The 13,811-nt window shown below is 43.6% G+C and overlaps 1 protein-coding gene across 1 annotated transcript in view; it reads left to right on the top strand.

Moving 5' to 3' along the window:
* LOC115028887 (afadin-like) overlaps positions 1 to 13,811 on the top strand; it is a 78,339-nt gene that overhangs the window by 32,616 nt on the left and 31,912 nt on the right. Inside the window, 12 exon segments of the mRNA XM_029462797.1 lie at positions 574 to 668; positions 1,133 to 1,383; positions 4,155 to 4,224; positions 4,562 to 4,629; positions 4,733 to 4,800; positions 6,210 to 6,415; positions 10,295 to 10,440; positions 10,912 to 11,006; positions 11,162 to 11,427; positions 11,583 to 11,726; positions 11,811 to 12,009; positions 12,842 to 12,948. Of these exon segments, the coding sequence (XP_029318657.1) occupies positions 574 to 668; positions 1,133 to 1,383; positions 4,155 to 4,224; positions 4,562 to 4,629; positions 4,733 to 4,800; positions 6,210 to 6,415; positions 10,295 to 10,440; positions 10,912 to 11,006; positions 11,162 to 11,427; positions 11,583 to 11,726; positions 11,811 to 12,009; positions 12,842 to 12,948 (1,715 nt within the window).

Raw genomic sequence — 13,811 nt, 5'->3', positions numbered from 1 at the left:
GATGCACTAAAGCCCTTTATTAGTGAGTGTCTCTGGTAGTAATTACACCATAAAGTCACAAGACAAGCATCAGTTTACTAAAGTGTGCATGTAACACATTATTAGTATTAAACTTAAATCAACTATGATCTCTCAAACATGCGCCGTGTCCTTGATAACTTTATTATAAGACTGAAAAGCTCTTCTGGTAGTTCTTATATTAGCTTTTCTTTTCCTGTATTATTTTTAGAAGGTGGTTCTGAGGTTTTTCTGATGCTCATTCATTTCCCCCCAGAGCAATGTCTCCCCCTTTTCTTTGGTGAACTAATATGCCGCTTTGCTTTTCTTTTTTTTACTAAACTCCTGTTTACTAATAATCAATAATCTGCAGCCACATTAGCAGTGCACATCCCAGAATACTCCAATGTTCTCAGACTCTTCCCAGACGGATTCTATGCTGTCCCGCCGTGTGTGCAGCCAATATGAGTGTGTGTGTGAGGCTGAACGTGGATATGTCTTTCTTGTGATGTGAGGACCCTCCTGTGCAGTGCTAAATGTGAGTGTTTGTATATGTGTGTGTGTGTGTGTGTGTAGACGGGTCAGACTCGCGGGACAAACCGAAGCTGTACCGGCTTCAGCAAAGCATCACTGAGGTCGGCTCAGACTGCACAGACGATGGAGCCATCCAGGTAAATATGTCACGGAAACATTCAAAGTTCAAATGGTTTATATTTCCCCACACAAAGAGCGAGGAGAATCCACATTTCATTCATGTTTTAACCCCTGACACGTCACAGGCAGCTCCTACAATATGAAAGCTGCCAAAGGCGCCATAAAGTCACTTTTCACTCGTCAGAAAACACCACGCACGACCCATAAACGAGCGCGTTGGCTCCCCCGCAGGACTCACACATGTATGTGCAATATGCCAGGCAAAGCAGTAACACTAACCTATGATTCAAAACCTGCGTTTAGTTCCCGAACAAATCAAACTACAGTACAGAGGTCGTCCGTCAGGACTGATGTCACGGGAGGAAACGCTTACATTTCACTTTTTAAGTATTTTGTTATATAAATGTGCAAATAAACTATAAACTGAGACTTAGCAACTTTGAACTTATAGTTTCTGTACCTGCCGTCTGTTCATCTCCAGCTGCTCGGCCCGGGGATTTTGCCGCACCACTGCAACCTCATGCACAGCGAAGGCATGGTGACCGTGACGCCGCACGGCCCGGACGCCGACACCTTCGTCGACGGGCAACGAGTCACGGAGACGACGGTGCTGCGTTCGGGCTCCACCCTCCAGTTTGGGTCTGCGCACGTCTTTAAGTTTGTGGACCCGATGTTCGACCAGGGAGGGAAGAGGGAACCGGCCGCCATGATGAGGAGCCGACACAAGTCTGGGTGAGAGGAAGGAGACTGTCGTCACCTCTAAATCACTTCCTCTCTCTTCTCCTTCCTACTCTCTCAAGTCTGTGAGCAGAGAAAAAGAAGAGGGTGTTATTGTAGACGAAGGGAGGATGAGGTTTGGAGTTTGGCGGGTAGAGCAAGAGATGAAGGGAAGGAAAACGGGGAGGAGGGAAGTCTTGGGGTTGGACTGATGGGGAGAATGAGGAAATGAGAGGAGAGGAAGAGCGGAGGTCTAGGGTTATGGCAGGCCCTCTAATCTGATCAACATGGTGTTGGGTGTGGCCTCCTGCTCGCTGTCGCTTCTCACACTCGCAGGAGAAGGAGAGAGGCAGCACACCAGATAAGGGAGAGTGTGAGCTGCTTAGGGATGAAGGACAAGAAAAAGAGGTTTTGAAGTGAGTGGCCCTTTAATGACTTAATGGATGACGAACACGGGGAGAGAGAGGTGTGTAAGTAACCGGCGCTGTTACTCATTGCTCTGTGTGTTTCTGCATCAATTACTTCTTTCAAAGGACTCGAGAAGTAACAAACTGTGGTTCCTCTCGTTTAGCTTGTCCTGTGAAGTTCTGAGTGACTTATTGAAGTTGTGACGTTTGTTAAAGTATTTAAAGTTGTTTAATCTCGAGTGTAAAATGTCTTTAGGTGCGTTACTGCACCAGAAAGGAGTATATAGTATTTTGAAGACGCTTCAGTGTTGCGTTTTAAATACAGTCATACAGTACTCAGTTTGTTACTCACAGACACTTTGCCTCACGATACAATCAAATATCTACAGACTATCACGGTTCCCACGGGTCCTTGAAATCCTTGAAAGTTTGTGAATGTGAGGGGAAAAAGCAGATGCTTTAGAAGTTGTTGTACATAAATAGAAATGTGTCATTTGAAGTGCTTGATTTTATATAATCAAACATTTTCTTTTTGCTATTATCTCTGTGTTTCCCCTCAGCGCTGCGTTGTAGCGTCTTTCAGCTCTAATCTCTAATCTCAGCATCATTGATGGTTTTGGCTGCGGCCCTCTTTACGTTAACGGCTCAACATCCAACACGAGCCAGAACAAGTTAGTGACGCGCTTCTGAGCGTGAGAAAGGGGTTCTTTCTCTTGAGGAGTTGGACTTACATTCATTCCGTGACCAGAAACTCTAAATGAATGCTAATGTTGCTAACATGTCTGCTGGATGTGTAGAGCAGGCGCCACAGCCACGTTACAAAGGGATAATATGTCCGTGATGTGTTCACAGCTTCACTGCCTTCAGACGGAGAAACACAAACACATATCGCTGCTTTACATAAACAACAAGTCAAATTGTATTTTAGTTGGAGCAGGTCGAACGGAGCATTCAACAACCTGGACAAAGACTTCATGGATTTGGGCTTTTGATGAGTTTGTCTGACTCCCAGCTACGTTGAGAAACGGCACACGTCCCTATAAAAGTCTCCGTAATGTCTGGCGAGTCACATTAACACCATCTGTCACTTTGTGCAGCTCAGTGTCACCTCGGTCTGGAACACGAGCCTGATGCGGTGGACGTGGATCCCTGCGGTTGTCTGGGCTGCTTTCCAACGTTCTGCTGAACAAACTTACAAGGATATCTAGTTCATTTGAGCCGGGGACACGACGCGATGTGCAGAACGATTAGAGCCACAGTTTGGCTGATGTTTTGAGATTGGAGCTTTTTGGCAGCAGGTGCTGGCAGCTGAACAGATGATCGTGTAGCGTTGAGCGTTCAGAACTTTAATCTACCCGAAATCTGGAAGGAGACATCATTTTGTGTTGCTTGCGGCTCCTTATCCTGGATTCTTTTTGAAGCTACAGTCTGAAGTATTTTCTATAACCACGGGGGTGCCAGTAAATCCTTTTACGTTAAAGGTTAGGGGTCTGCCGGTAGATGTGCTCTTTGTTTTGGTTGGTCTGCTGGTTTAATTTGGTTGTGATCGATTAGTGGATCCACAGAAGAAGAATCTCACAAACGGAGAAGTCTTGCTTTCCTCAGTCTATAATATGTTGTCCTATAAAAATAGAGAGATTATTGTAAAGTTTTAATCTTTTTAAATCTACATTTTAGTCTTTCGTCAACAATATCGCACGTTGTCACAGTTAGTGTTTAACGACGTCTCCTTTTAATTAACAAAATGAACTCTGATCTGTTTTCAATGGTTGAAAACATCCGCTTAACTTCATCTCCTTCAGTGTGAACAGAATTTAAGAGGTCTTATCTCTGCGGGTGTCAAAGTTGCAGAAACAAAATCAATTGTGTAAATGTGGTTCAGGAGAGAAAGTGGTTCTAGTCCTGCTGTTAATGGTTTAACACACTTTGTCTGCTGCTGCTGGTTATTGTGTGTGTGTGTGTGACAAACGGTTTGTGTGTTTGTGTTTGTGTTTGTTTGACATCGATGCCCGCCTCATGTGGGGCGTGAAAAGCAGAAGCCTGTCTTTTAAACACGCCTGCTGTCACACTCAATTACTGACGCACACACACGGAGTACCGGCTTGGCTGCATACAGTGCTCAGTCAGTACTCTTGGCGTGGCTTCTCTATATCTAATTAGACTGTTATGTAAGTGTGTGTGCAATATGTCAAAAGCAAACTTATCCATCTGCATGTATTAGTGAGTCAGTGCATCCAGCTCTGTCCTCCCAGACAAGCAGTTGGATAAGTGTGTGTGTGTGTGTGTGTGTGGATTAAGTCTGAGCTCTTGTCGTTGTCAGTAATGAAAAGTTATCTGTGGAGCTCACAGTTCAACTAAACCTCTGTGTGTCTGCTGCAGCAGTGTACCAGAAACAACCTTCGACCTTCACGGAGACGTCCACAGTGGAGCTGCTCTGCCTACCAGCAAGGTAACACACACACACACACACACACACACACACACACACACACATCATTTGAATTGTTGCTGTAAACAAACATGTTATTACTTGCTGAATGCAGCTTTAACAGACGTGTTGTTGGGATGCAAACATCCAATCTGACGGATCTTTGTTGGACACATATAAAATATTAAGAGGACCAGGTACTGCACAGAAGTTTACAGATCCAAAATCTGGGGGAAAAGAGAGCTGCACTGATTTGTCGTCTCTGCTACTTGTTCGTGAGAGAACACGAGTTCTTACGTTGGGATGATGTTTAGTGAGTAACATGAAAGCTGCTTCACGCTGTGACCTGTGTGTGCAGAGCTCAGGGAAGCTGGAGATGGAGAGAGGCATGGTGAAGCCCACGATCCGAGAGCTGCAGGACGGCAGGTCAGACACCGTTCTTCCTCCTCTTCGCCCTTCATCTTTATCCTCTTCTCTCTATATATTTAGTGTTCTCTTCTCTTCTCATGGTGCTGTTCTGTCTCCTCAGGTCTCAGGACATTTCAGCAGACAGAACAGAGTTGACTCTGCCGGCCGGCATCGAGTTCAGAGACAACTGTGAGTATTAGTGCGTCTCTGCGTTCCCCTCGCTGCACTAGTGAGCAGTCGACAGCTGGAAACTATCGTTATCACGATGATCAGAACATTTCTTCTCCGGGCGAGACTTTAGACACGCTAACAAACGGGTCAGATGAAGCCAAAGGTTATTTTTTTAATGTATTTCTCTGCAGGATCCTTTTCGTAACGCTTATATTAACAATCTAAGCGCCTGCTGCAGCGCACTCGCTCAATACTCACAACATTATGTCACTTTAGAAAAAAGGTTATTCTTTAATAATGGCTGCATTTCATTCAGTTGAGCCAGCTCCAGGGCTCTGGTGTTGTGCAGGCTCTCTCCCTGACGCTGGGACACCGAAGGGTTTTGTTAACGTTATCATTTACACCTGAGCTCTTCCTGCGAGTTAAAATGTCTGGAGTTACTTTGCATGTTCCAGACTCAGAGTAGATTAAAAATAAATAAAAAGACAGAATAATCTCCTTGTTTGGTGCATGTAACAGTCTGTAATGTAAACGTGTCACAATTCAACAAATGGACCAACAACCACAGAACACAAAACAGAGCAGACAACAGATTTAGTGTCTGGGGAGACACAGGAACACACTGCTCCCCATTATAACCAGCCTTTGTAACCTTATTACACTCAGATCACATGGTACTGTACATTCCTTTGTTGACAGTATAATGGCTTTTAAAAATGTCATCTCCTCCGGCTCCGTCTGTCTGACTAGAAGGGGGGGGGGGGTCACTCTGACCCACATTAGATTAATATCATTTTACTGTTTGTTTTATACGATGAATTCAATCAGGAAATGTTTGTTTTGTTATTAACCTGACGTCCAGTGAACATTAAATGTGTGAGAAGTTTCCCACGCTCTCTCCGCAGCGCTGAGCTCGTCTGTCCGGTCGCTTTGTTTTTACAACACTTCTGTTTATTGACTTTTCGTCTACTCTCGCCCCTCGTGCGCTCGTGTGCGCACCGAGTATATATTTGCCGTAGCGTGAGCTCATCTGTTTTCGGGAAGGTTTTGATTGTTCGCTTGGTCCCATACCCACAATGCACTGGGAGAAACCATATGCTCTTGGGACAATCACGCACGTTGCACCGTTGAAATCTTCAGGTTGTCACGAGGAGCGATGTCGTGCTGCAGCTGCAACCAGATGGACGTCGAATATTTTTACCAACGAAGCTAAAGCGAAAGAAAGTTTTCGGGGTACCGTCAAATTTGGCGCAAACGTCCACTTGGACTCAAATGAACTGATGAGATTTTAAAGGTCAAAGGTCACTGCTTACCGCCCTGTGAGCAGCTGTAAGCACCGCGTCCTCTCTGCACTGTCGCTGTTCCTTCTTTAAACTTGTAACGTGTGCGAGTGAACTAATGAAGAGATTTTCCGTGTGTGCGTCCAGCTGAAGACACCTTCCTGTCAGCCATCATCAACTACACCAACAGCTCCACGGTCCACTTCAAACTCTCGCCCACTTACGTCCTGTACATGGCCTGCCGCTACGTCCTGTCGCCCTCCTACCGGCCCGACATGTCACCGTCTGAGAGGACGCACAAGGTCATCGCCATCGTCAACAAGATGGTGAGCATGATGGAGGGAGTCATTCAGGTCAGTAACACTTCTTTTTAAATCTTATTGTTGGCGTGCTTATTGTGAAGACACGCTCGTAGATTAATTTGAGCATGACTTCAGTGAGTTCTGCTGTTTATGTATTTCATACCCGCTTTTTGTTGACATTTTCGAATTGTTTGACGCTTAATTTCCTTCATGTATGTTTCTGCGGCTCTCTCTCCACAGTTTCTTCTGTCGTGCCCAGTCCGTGCTTCTGTCTTGTGTTTGTCTACCTGTCGGTGTTAAACGCTCGAGGTGTGACGCGACATAGTGTGTGCTAAAACTCAGCTAGCATGGCGCCTTCAATGATATTTCCACAGTTGCATAAACCTTACAGAACTAAATAGAACTTTAAGATTTAACACGAAGAGATGTAGAAGAACTTTCACTAAATGCAATATATTTATTAAAACATTGGTTTAAATCAGAACGACCTTTTAAAGGAATATGAAACGAGTTGTTGGAAGAAGTATTCTGATCTTTTACTTAAAGGTTTAAGTTCTGCATGCAAAATAAAAGTACTCATTGTACAAAAAGAAGAATATACATTATATCTCTAATATATTTAGTGATGATTTAATATGTAAGCGTCTCCAATGCTGCAGCTTAACCTTTAACAATGTATTATTATTATTATTAGTGGATTTATATTTGAGATGAGAGTTAAGACTTCATTGTTTATACAGTTCAGTACAATAGAGATAGTTATATAGAAGTATAAAGTAGAATAAAATGAAAGTAATCAAATACAAGCTCCTAAAAACATCTGTACACTGAACTTAATAGATTTCCCAGACGCCCTGTGATGTGTCCGTGACCAGATGTGGTTCTCAGATGACCTTCGGTTGTGTTCTTTAACCGAGTCAAGATGTCTTCACATTGTAAACCATGACCATGTGTGTGTCAAAGTGTACGTGTGTGTGTGTGTGTGTTACATGGCTGTTTCCATACTGTAGCTGTTGACGTGTTTTCTCTCTGTCCTGTGAACGTCTCCTCCTCCTCCTCCTCCTCCTCCTCCTCCTCCTCCTCCTCCTCCTCCTCTTCCTTCCATACAGGAGATTCCTGAAGGGGATCAGGTAGGATAGCACAATAGCACACCCTGATACGGCTGCTACAGACTTGTCTACCTCCCTCACTCACTCTTTCTCTCTTTCTCTCGATGTGGGCGACATTTATAAAATATCTCAAGTTCAACAATACATTTGAAACTCAATTTTCTGCCTTTTTAAAGAAACTTAAACTTAAATTCATACTTACTTATAATAAATAGTTAGAATTTATATATATATATATATATATAAATAAATAAATACAAATAGATGATTGACAGAAAATGAAGCAAAAATGCAAAGTTTTGTACTTTTCTCCGTTTTATATTATTGTAGAATTAATTACATATACTTTTGAACTATTGGTATAATTAGACAAACAATTTAAAGACTTTAATTAAAGTAAAGTAAATGTTTGAATTAAATACAAGTTGCATCCCTACATGTAGAATACTTTACAACATTATAGAACAGCACATTTTAATGAACAGTAAAACTCTATATTTTTTAAATACTATATAATTATTTAAACCATCATTCTTTGACACATTATGTTTGTGTATTAAACATTAAGTCCTGGTGATCAAGCAGCATCTCAACCTTTGCACCAGTTCAACCATGTGTTGCATGTTTTGCCTTTTATTTCAGATATTTGCTTGAAGGCAGCATAAATCTTTTTCTTTCTGGTCACAAGGAAATACTTGTGTGTTGTTGCAATCCATCACATGTCTGACGTTCCTTTGAAGGAAACCAGATGTGTCAACAATACAAATAAAAAAGTAAAATCATGTCGCCCAACCTCTCGGCTTCCTTCTTTGAGTCTCTCTCTCTCTCTTCTGCTTTTTTTTTTGACCAGCCCTTCATTGTTGCTGCTGCTTCTTTTTCTTCATTCTAACAGAAATGTAAAATAAAGCCATAATAATGCGTCCTCCCACAGCTGGAAAACTAAGCAGCAACATCAACCCAACTAATTCCATTCAGCTTCCTGGACCTGCCTGGTACTAAAAGCAAAAACAAAAAAGAAACTGAGCCAAACCAAAGCAACCGCTCTTCCCCATAATCGCTCCATCTTTTAATTCTGGCATTTTGTGTGACATCCCGTCTTGCTTCTCCTACTCAACAGTGTGGATGAGAGACAAGTCGAGACAAGAGCTCCGCCACCTCCGCTGCTTCATTTGTCTGTTTGGAAGTTCATTTAACATGTTCAACCATCCGTCTGTGTTTTAAGTGTTTCCTACATGTTCTTATTGTCACGTTTCGTTTTGTTTGGATGGCTCCATCTCTCATTCTCTGGCTGTTCTGAATGGAGGGATTTAAAATTTTCAATTTGAGTTAGATAAGTGTAGGGAGGGGGGGGGGGGCGAGCTTCACACATTCCTCCCTCTCTGAGTGGCGGGGATATTAACCAATCAGCTCCTCACACACTGAGCTCTGTCCTCCCTGTCCAGAAAGACTGTAGACTGACACATGGAGCGGCATTAAAAGTCTGATGTCATCCCCTCACTGTGGGCCATTTGAGATAATTATATCATTAATTATTCTCTGATTATAATTATCCCGGTTCAGCGCGTTGCTGCTGCAAGCTACTTGGTTGAAGGATAATTTAATCCTGCAAGTTGCTCTGATTACATTCATGCAGTGATGTGCAGCTTCAGAGTTACACAAGGAACGGCGTGCCTTGTCATTTGCTTTATATTGCCCTTAAAGATGTTGTATTTTGAAAGGCTAAAGAAATACTTAATAATCCCACTGGCATGTCTGTAGGATAACTTATCTGCAGTAAAGCCGGCTAAGCTAAGCTAAACTAAGCTAGTTAGCATAAAACTGGAAAGTCGACAGGTTGCAAATATCCCAAGATAACGTGATTAACATGTCGTTTGTTTAATCCAGGAAGTTACTGCTTCTGGCCAATAAATAGTTTTGCAACTAACCCCCCATGAAACTCCAAATTATAATTTTTACACTGTTTATTAACACAGAGTAAACAAATGAGATAATTAGTTAATTAGTGAGCAATTTTCTCACATGCACGAGGAAAAACTTGTATGCAAATGGTAAAAATGTTACCTTTATACAGAGCCAGCTGTTCCCATGTGATCAGTCTTTATGCTAAGCTAAGCTAACCAGCTGCTGCCTATAGACCTATTATTACAGATAAACGTGAACTATTCCTACATGAGTCAAGTCATTTAAGAAATCAACTTTAGATGGTTTCCATTGGCCGACCATTCAGCACTTCTGTCGTGGGATAGGTCACACTAAACAGGAAGCGAGAAGCATTTAAATCCGAGCACAACACTTCCCTGTTTGTCATTGTCATTGGGAATGAACGGTCTTGTAGCCGGTTGTTGATCCTTGTGCTCGCAGTGTGAATACATGTGTAAGTCTACAGTCTAAAACACTGTTAAAGTTTGTCATAAAGACTTCTGCAAACATTTTGTGCGTGGAGGAGGCTCGTGTCTGGCGACCTGGTAAATGGAGCCGGTGCCTGCGAGGGAAAAGGGAGTGGTCACTAATGTCTCTCATAAAGGAAATCTTTATAAAGCTTCAAATGTTGAAGGATTTTGGACATGAGGACACTTTAAGCGTCTTCTTTTGAGTGACAGTGATGACCACTCTTCCTCTCGGCACCGGGTTGGCTTAGAGGGAGGAGTGGGCGGGGCATAAGTCTATCCCTGAAGTAACAACTGCTCCTTCTGGCTGCCACTCAAACAGAAACCTACCTTCTTTTTTTGTTTTACTCTCCGGTCTCTTCTTCATGCTGCCGCTCTAACTACTTCCTCTGTATGTGTTCTTTCTTCGTGTGGCTGTGGTTGATGCGTTACAGAAGCAGAAGAACATTGCAGGAGCGCTGGCTTTCTGGATGGCCAACGCCTCAGAGCTGCTCAACTTCATCAAGCAGGACCGAGACCTGAGTCGCGTCACGCTGGACGCCCAGGACATCCTCGCCCATCTGGTCCAGATGGCTTTCAAGTCAGTGTGTGTGTGTGTCTGTGGGTGTGTGTGTGTGTGTGTTGGATGGGAATCTAGAATATCATGTTTTTAGAGATTTATTCCAGACAGGGAATATGTGGAAACTTTATGAATGAGTCCATCAACTCTTCTTCTCCTCCTCCTTCTCCTCCTTCTTCTTCTTCTTCTTTCTTCTTTCTTCTTCCTTCTTTCTTCTTCTCCTTCTTCTCCTTCTTTCTTCTTCTTCTCCTCCTTCTTCTTCTTTCTTCTTTCTTCTTCCTTCTTTCTTCTTCTCCTTCTTCTCCTTCTTTCTTCTTCTTCTTCTTCTTCTTCTTCTTCTTCTTCTTCTTTGTCTCCTTCTTCTTCTCCTTCAAAAAGAAAGATGCACGCACATTGCTATCTTGTTTTCATTCTGCATAGACAACATTTAGACTATAGATGATCTACCTGAGGTTTTTTATAATAACAACCTGTCTGCATGTGTTGCTGCAGGTACCTGGTCCACTGTCTCCAGGCTGATCTGAACAACTACATGCCGGCCTTCCTGGACGACCCCGAAGAACACAATCCACAGAGACCCAAGATCGGTAATTCACAGACACGTGCAGTGATTCCGTTCTTTCTGTTTTCAGCCTCGTATGTCTGTCAGTGACATATACAAATGGCTGCCACCCGTAACCTCCCTAAAGCAAAATGAATGTCCGATCCTCCATCTGATGTCTCTCGCTTCCTCTCTTCCCAGAGGACGTCCTGCACACCCTGACCGGGGCGATGTCGTTGCTGCGGCGGTGTCGAGTCAACGCCGCTCTGACCATCCAGCTCTTCTCGCAGCTCTTCCACTTCATCAACATGTGGCTCTTCAATAAGCTGGTGACGGACACAGAGTCGGGGCTGTGCTGTCACTACTGGGGGGCCATCCTCCGCCAGCAGCTCAGCCACATCGAGGCCTGGGCAGAGAAACAGGGCCTGGAGCTCGCCGCCGACTGCCACCTCAGCCGGATTGTACAGGTGAGAGGATATTGGGGAACGTGGGGAGTGAGTGCAGAATATAAAGGCTTCATTGACATTGCACAGAATAAAGCAGGAGAAACTTCTGCAAACAAGACAAGAAGCATAAACATGATGTGTAGCTGGTTGAAATGTTTTCCCCGTGTGTCCTCCAGGCCACCACCCTGCTGACGATGGACAAATACTCCATGCAGGATGTGCAGAACATCCACAACACCTGCTTTAAGCTCAACTCCCTGCAGCTCCACGCACTCATGACAAACTACCACTGTGCTCCAGACGAGCCTTACATCCCGCCTGTAAGACACAGAAACACTACATCCTCTTTATGTAACGCGAGTGAGCCGTCGATAACAAATGTGATCTCTCTGCTTCGTGTCCAGGAGCTGACGGACCATGTAGTGGCAGTGGCAGAGAACACAGCAGATGAGCTGGCGAGGAGTGACGGGCGAGAGGTTCAGCTGGAGGAGGATCCGGACCTCCAGCTGCCCTTCCTCCTTCCTGAGGACGGCTACTCCTGCGATGTGGTGCGCAGCCTCCCCAACGGCCTGCAGGACTTCCTGGAGCCACTGCTGCAGAGAGGTGAACTATTCAAAAAGAATATATCACACAAATAAACTCTGTTGAGAAATCTTCTGTTTCTGTTTGGATATAATTAAGAGTAACAAGTGAGAGTAACAAGTGAGAGTAACGAGTGAGAGTAACAAGTGAGAGTAACGAGTGAGAGTAACGAGTGAGAGTAACGAGTAACGAGTGAGAGTAACGAGTGAGAGTAACGAGTGAGAGTAACGAGTAACGAGTAGAGTAACGAGTGAGAGTAACGAGTAACGAGTAACGAGTGAGAGTAACGAGTAACGAGTAACGAGTGAGAGTAACGAGTGAGAGTAACGAGTGAGAGTAACGAGTGAGAGTAACGAGTAACGAGTGAGAGTAACGAGTGAGAGTAACGAGTAACGAGTGAGAGTAACGAGTGAGAGTAACGAGTGAGAGTAACGAGTGAGAGTAACGAGTGAGAGTAACGAGTAACGAGTGAGAGTAACGAGTGAGAGTAACGAGTAACGAGTGAGAGTAACGAGTGAGAGTAACGAGTAACGAGTGAGAGTAACGAGTGAGAGTAACAATTGAGAGCAACGAGTGAGAGCAACGAGTGAGAGTAATAAAGAGTCTTTATATTGTTTTTTAAGAAAGTCCTGCTCATTGTGTATTTGTGGATTAAACTGAAAAACATCAGACACATTTATTTTTCGTACGTCTTCAGGGGATCTTTAACAAAACAGTTTTAAATATATCAAGATGTCCTGATTAAATCTTTTGTGTAACTTCATCATCCTTTGTTTTGACTTAACAATGTTGTTTATTTCTGGGGAAGAGAGAACGTAGCACCAAAGTCTCGTGTGTGTGTTTGTTCTCGCAGGTTTCTGTAGGTTAGTACCCCACCCCCGCTCGCCCGGTACCTGGACCGTCCACTTCGAAGGAGCCGACTGCGACAGCCACTTCTCTGCTGCTGACAGCTCTGAGATGGTAGGACTTTAAAACACACACACTTACACTCTAAAAGTGTGTGTGTGTGTGTGTGTGTGGTGTGTGTGTCATTTTCAAACTGCTCCAAAATATTTCCACGGATCCTTGAAACCCTTGAAAGATTTTGAATTTGAGGGGAGGGGGGAATCAAGGCCTTGAATGAAACAATCTCAAGGACCATTTAGTTACTCTGGAGCTTTCAATCCTACCACAATCTTCAGTTTGCTCAGAGCACTTTAAGGACTTAAAAGCTTCAAAATGTAAAAACTATGAGAAAGTATTAAAGTATTTTTAATTACAAGTAATATCAGTAAGGACACCTTGTTGTATGAAGACGGTCCTGCGTTATAGAAGCTCCCTTCAGTAGCTCTTGTCCCTTTTCTGGCTAAGCTCATCTTTCCCCAGCAGCCTCGTGGATGATTCATGTGTGAATTATCCTGGATTTACTGGGTTTTAGGGGATTAAACGGGAGTTCCAGTAGTGAGGACGTGACCAAATGAAAACGTGGATCATATCCAGGTGAATTTATGACTAAAAAAGGTAAAATTCCTGAACAGAACCTGAGCTGCAGACGATATGACGGCACAGCGGACAGTTTGACTATTTTTAGAAAAGTTTAAACCTGGAAGCTGCTTTGATTTGTCTCCAGAGTGTGTGTGTGTGTGTGTGGTCTCCCAGTTGAAAGGCAGTGATTACAGTGACTTCAGAAGGAGCGATTTACTTTTCATAACAACCTTCACAAACTACACACACAATTTAATCAACACCAATCACACTGCAGCAGTTACTTAGTAAATGATAGACCTCTTTTCATCGCCACACACACACACACACACACACACACACACACACACACACACACA

Source organism: Cottoperca gobio, chromosome 24, assembly GCF_900634415.1.
Source record: "Cottoperca gobio chromosome 24, fCotGob3.1, whole genome shotgun sequence".
Lineage (NCBI taxonomy): Eukaryota > Metazoa > Chordata > Actinopteri > Perciformes > Bovichtidae > Cottoperca > Cottoperca gobio.
The sequence above is the reverse complement of the archived record's forward strand: the minus strand, read 5'-3'. Positions and strand labels throughout refer to the sequence as shown.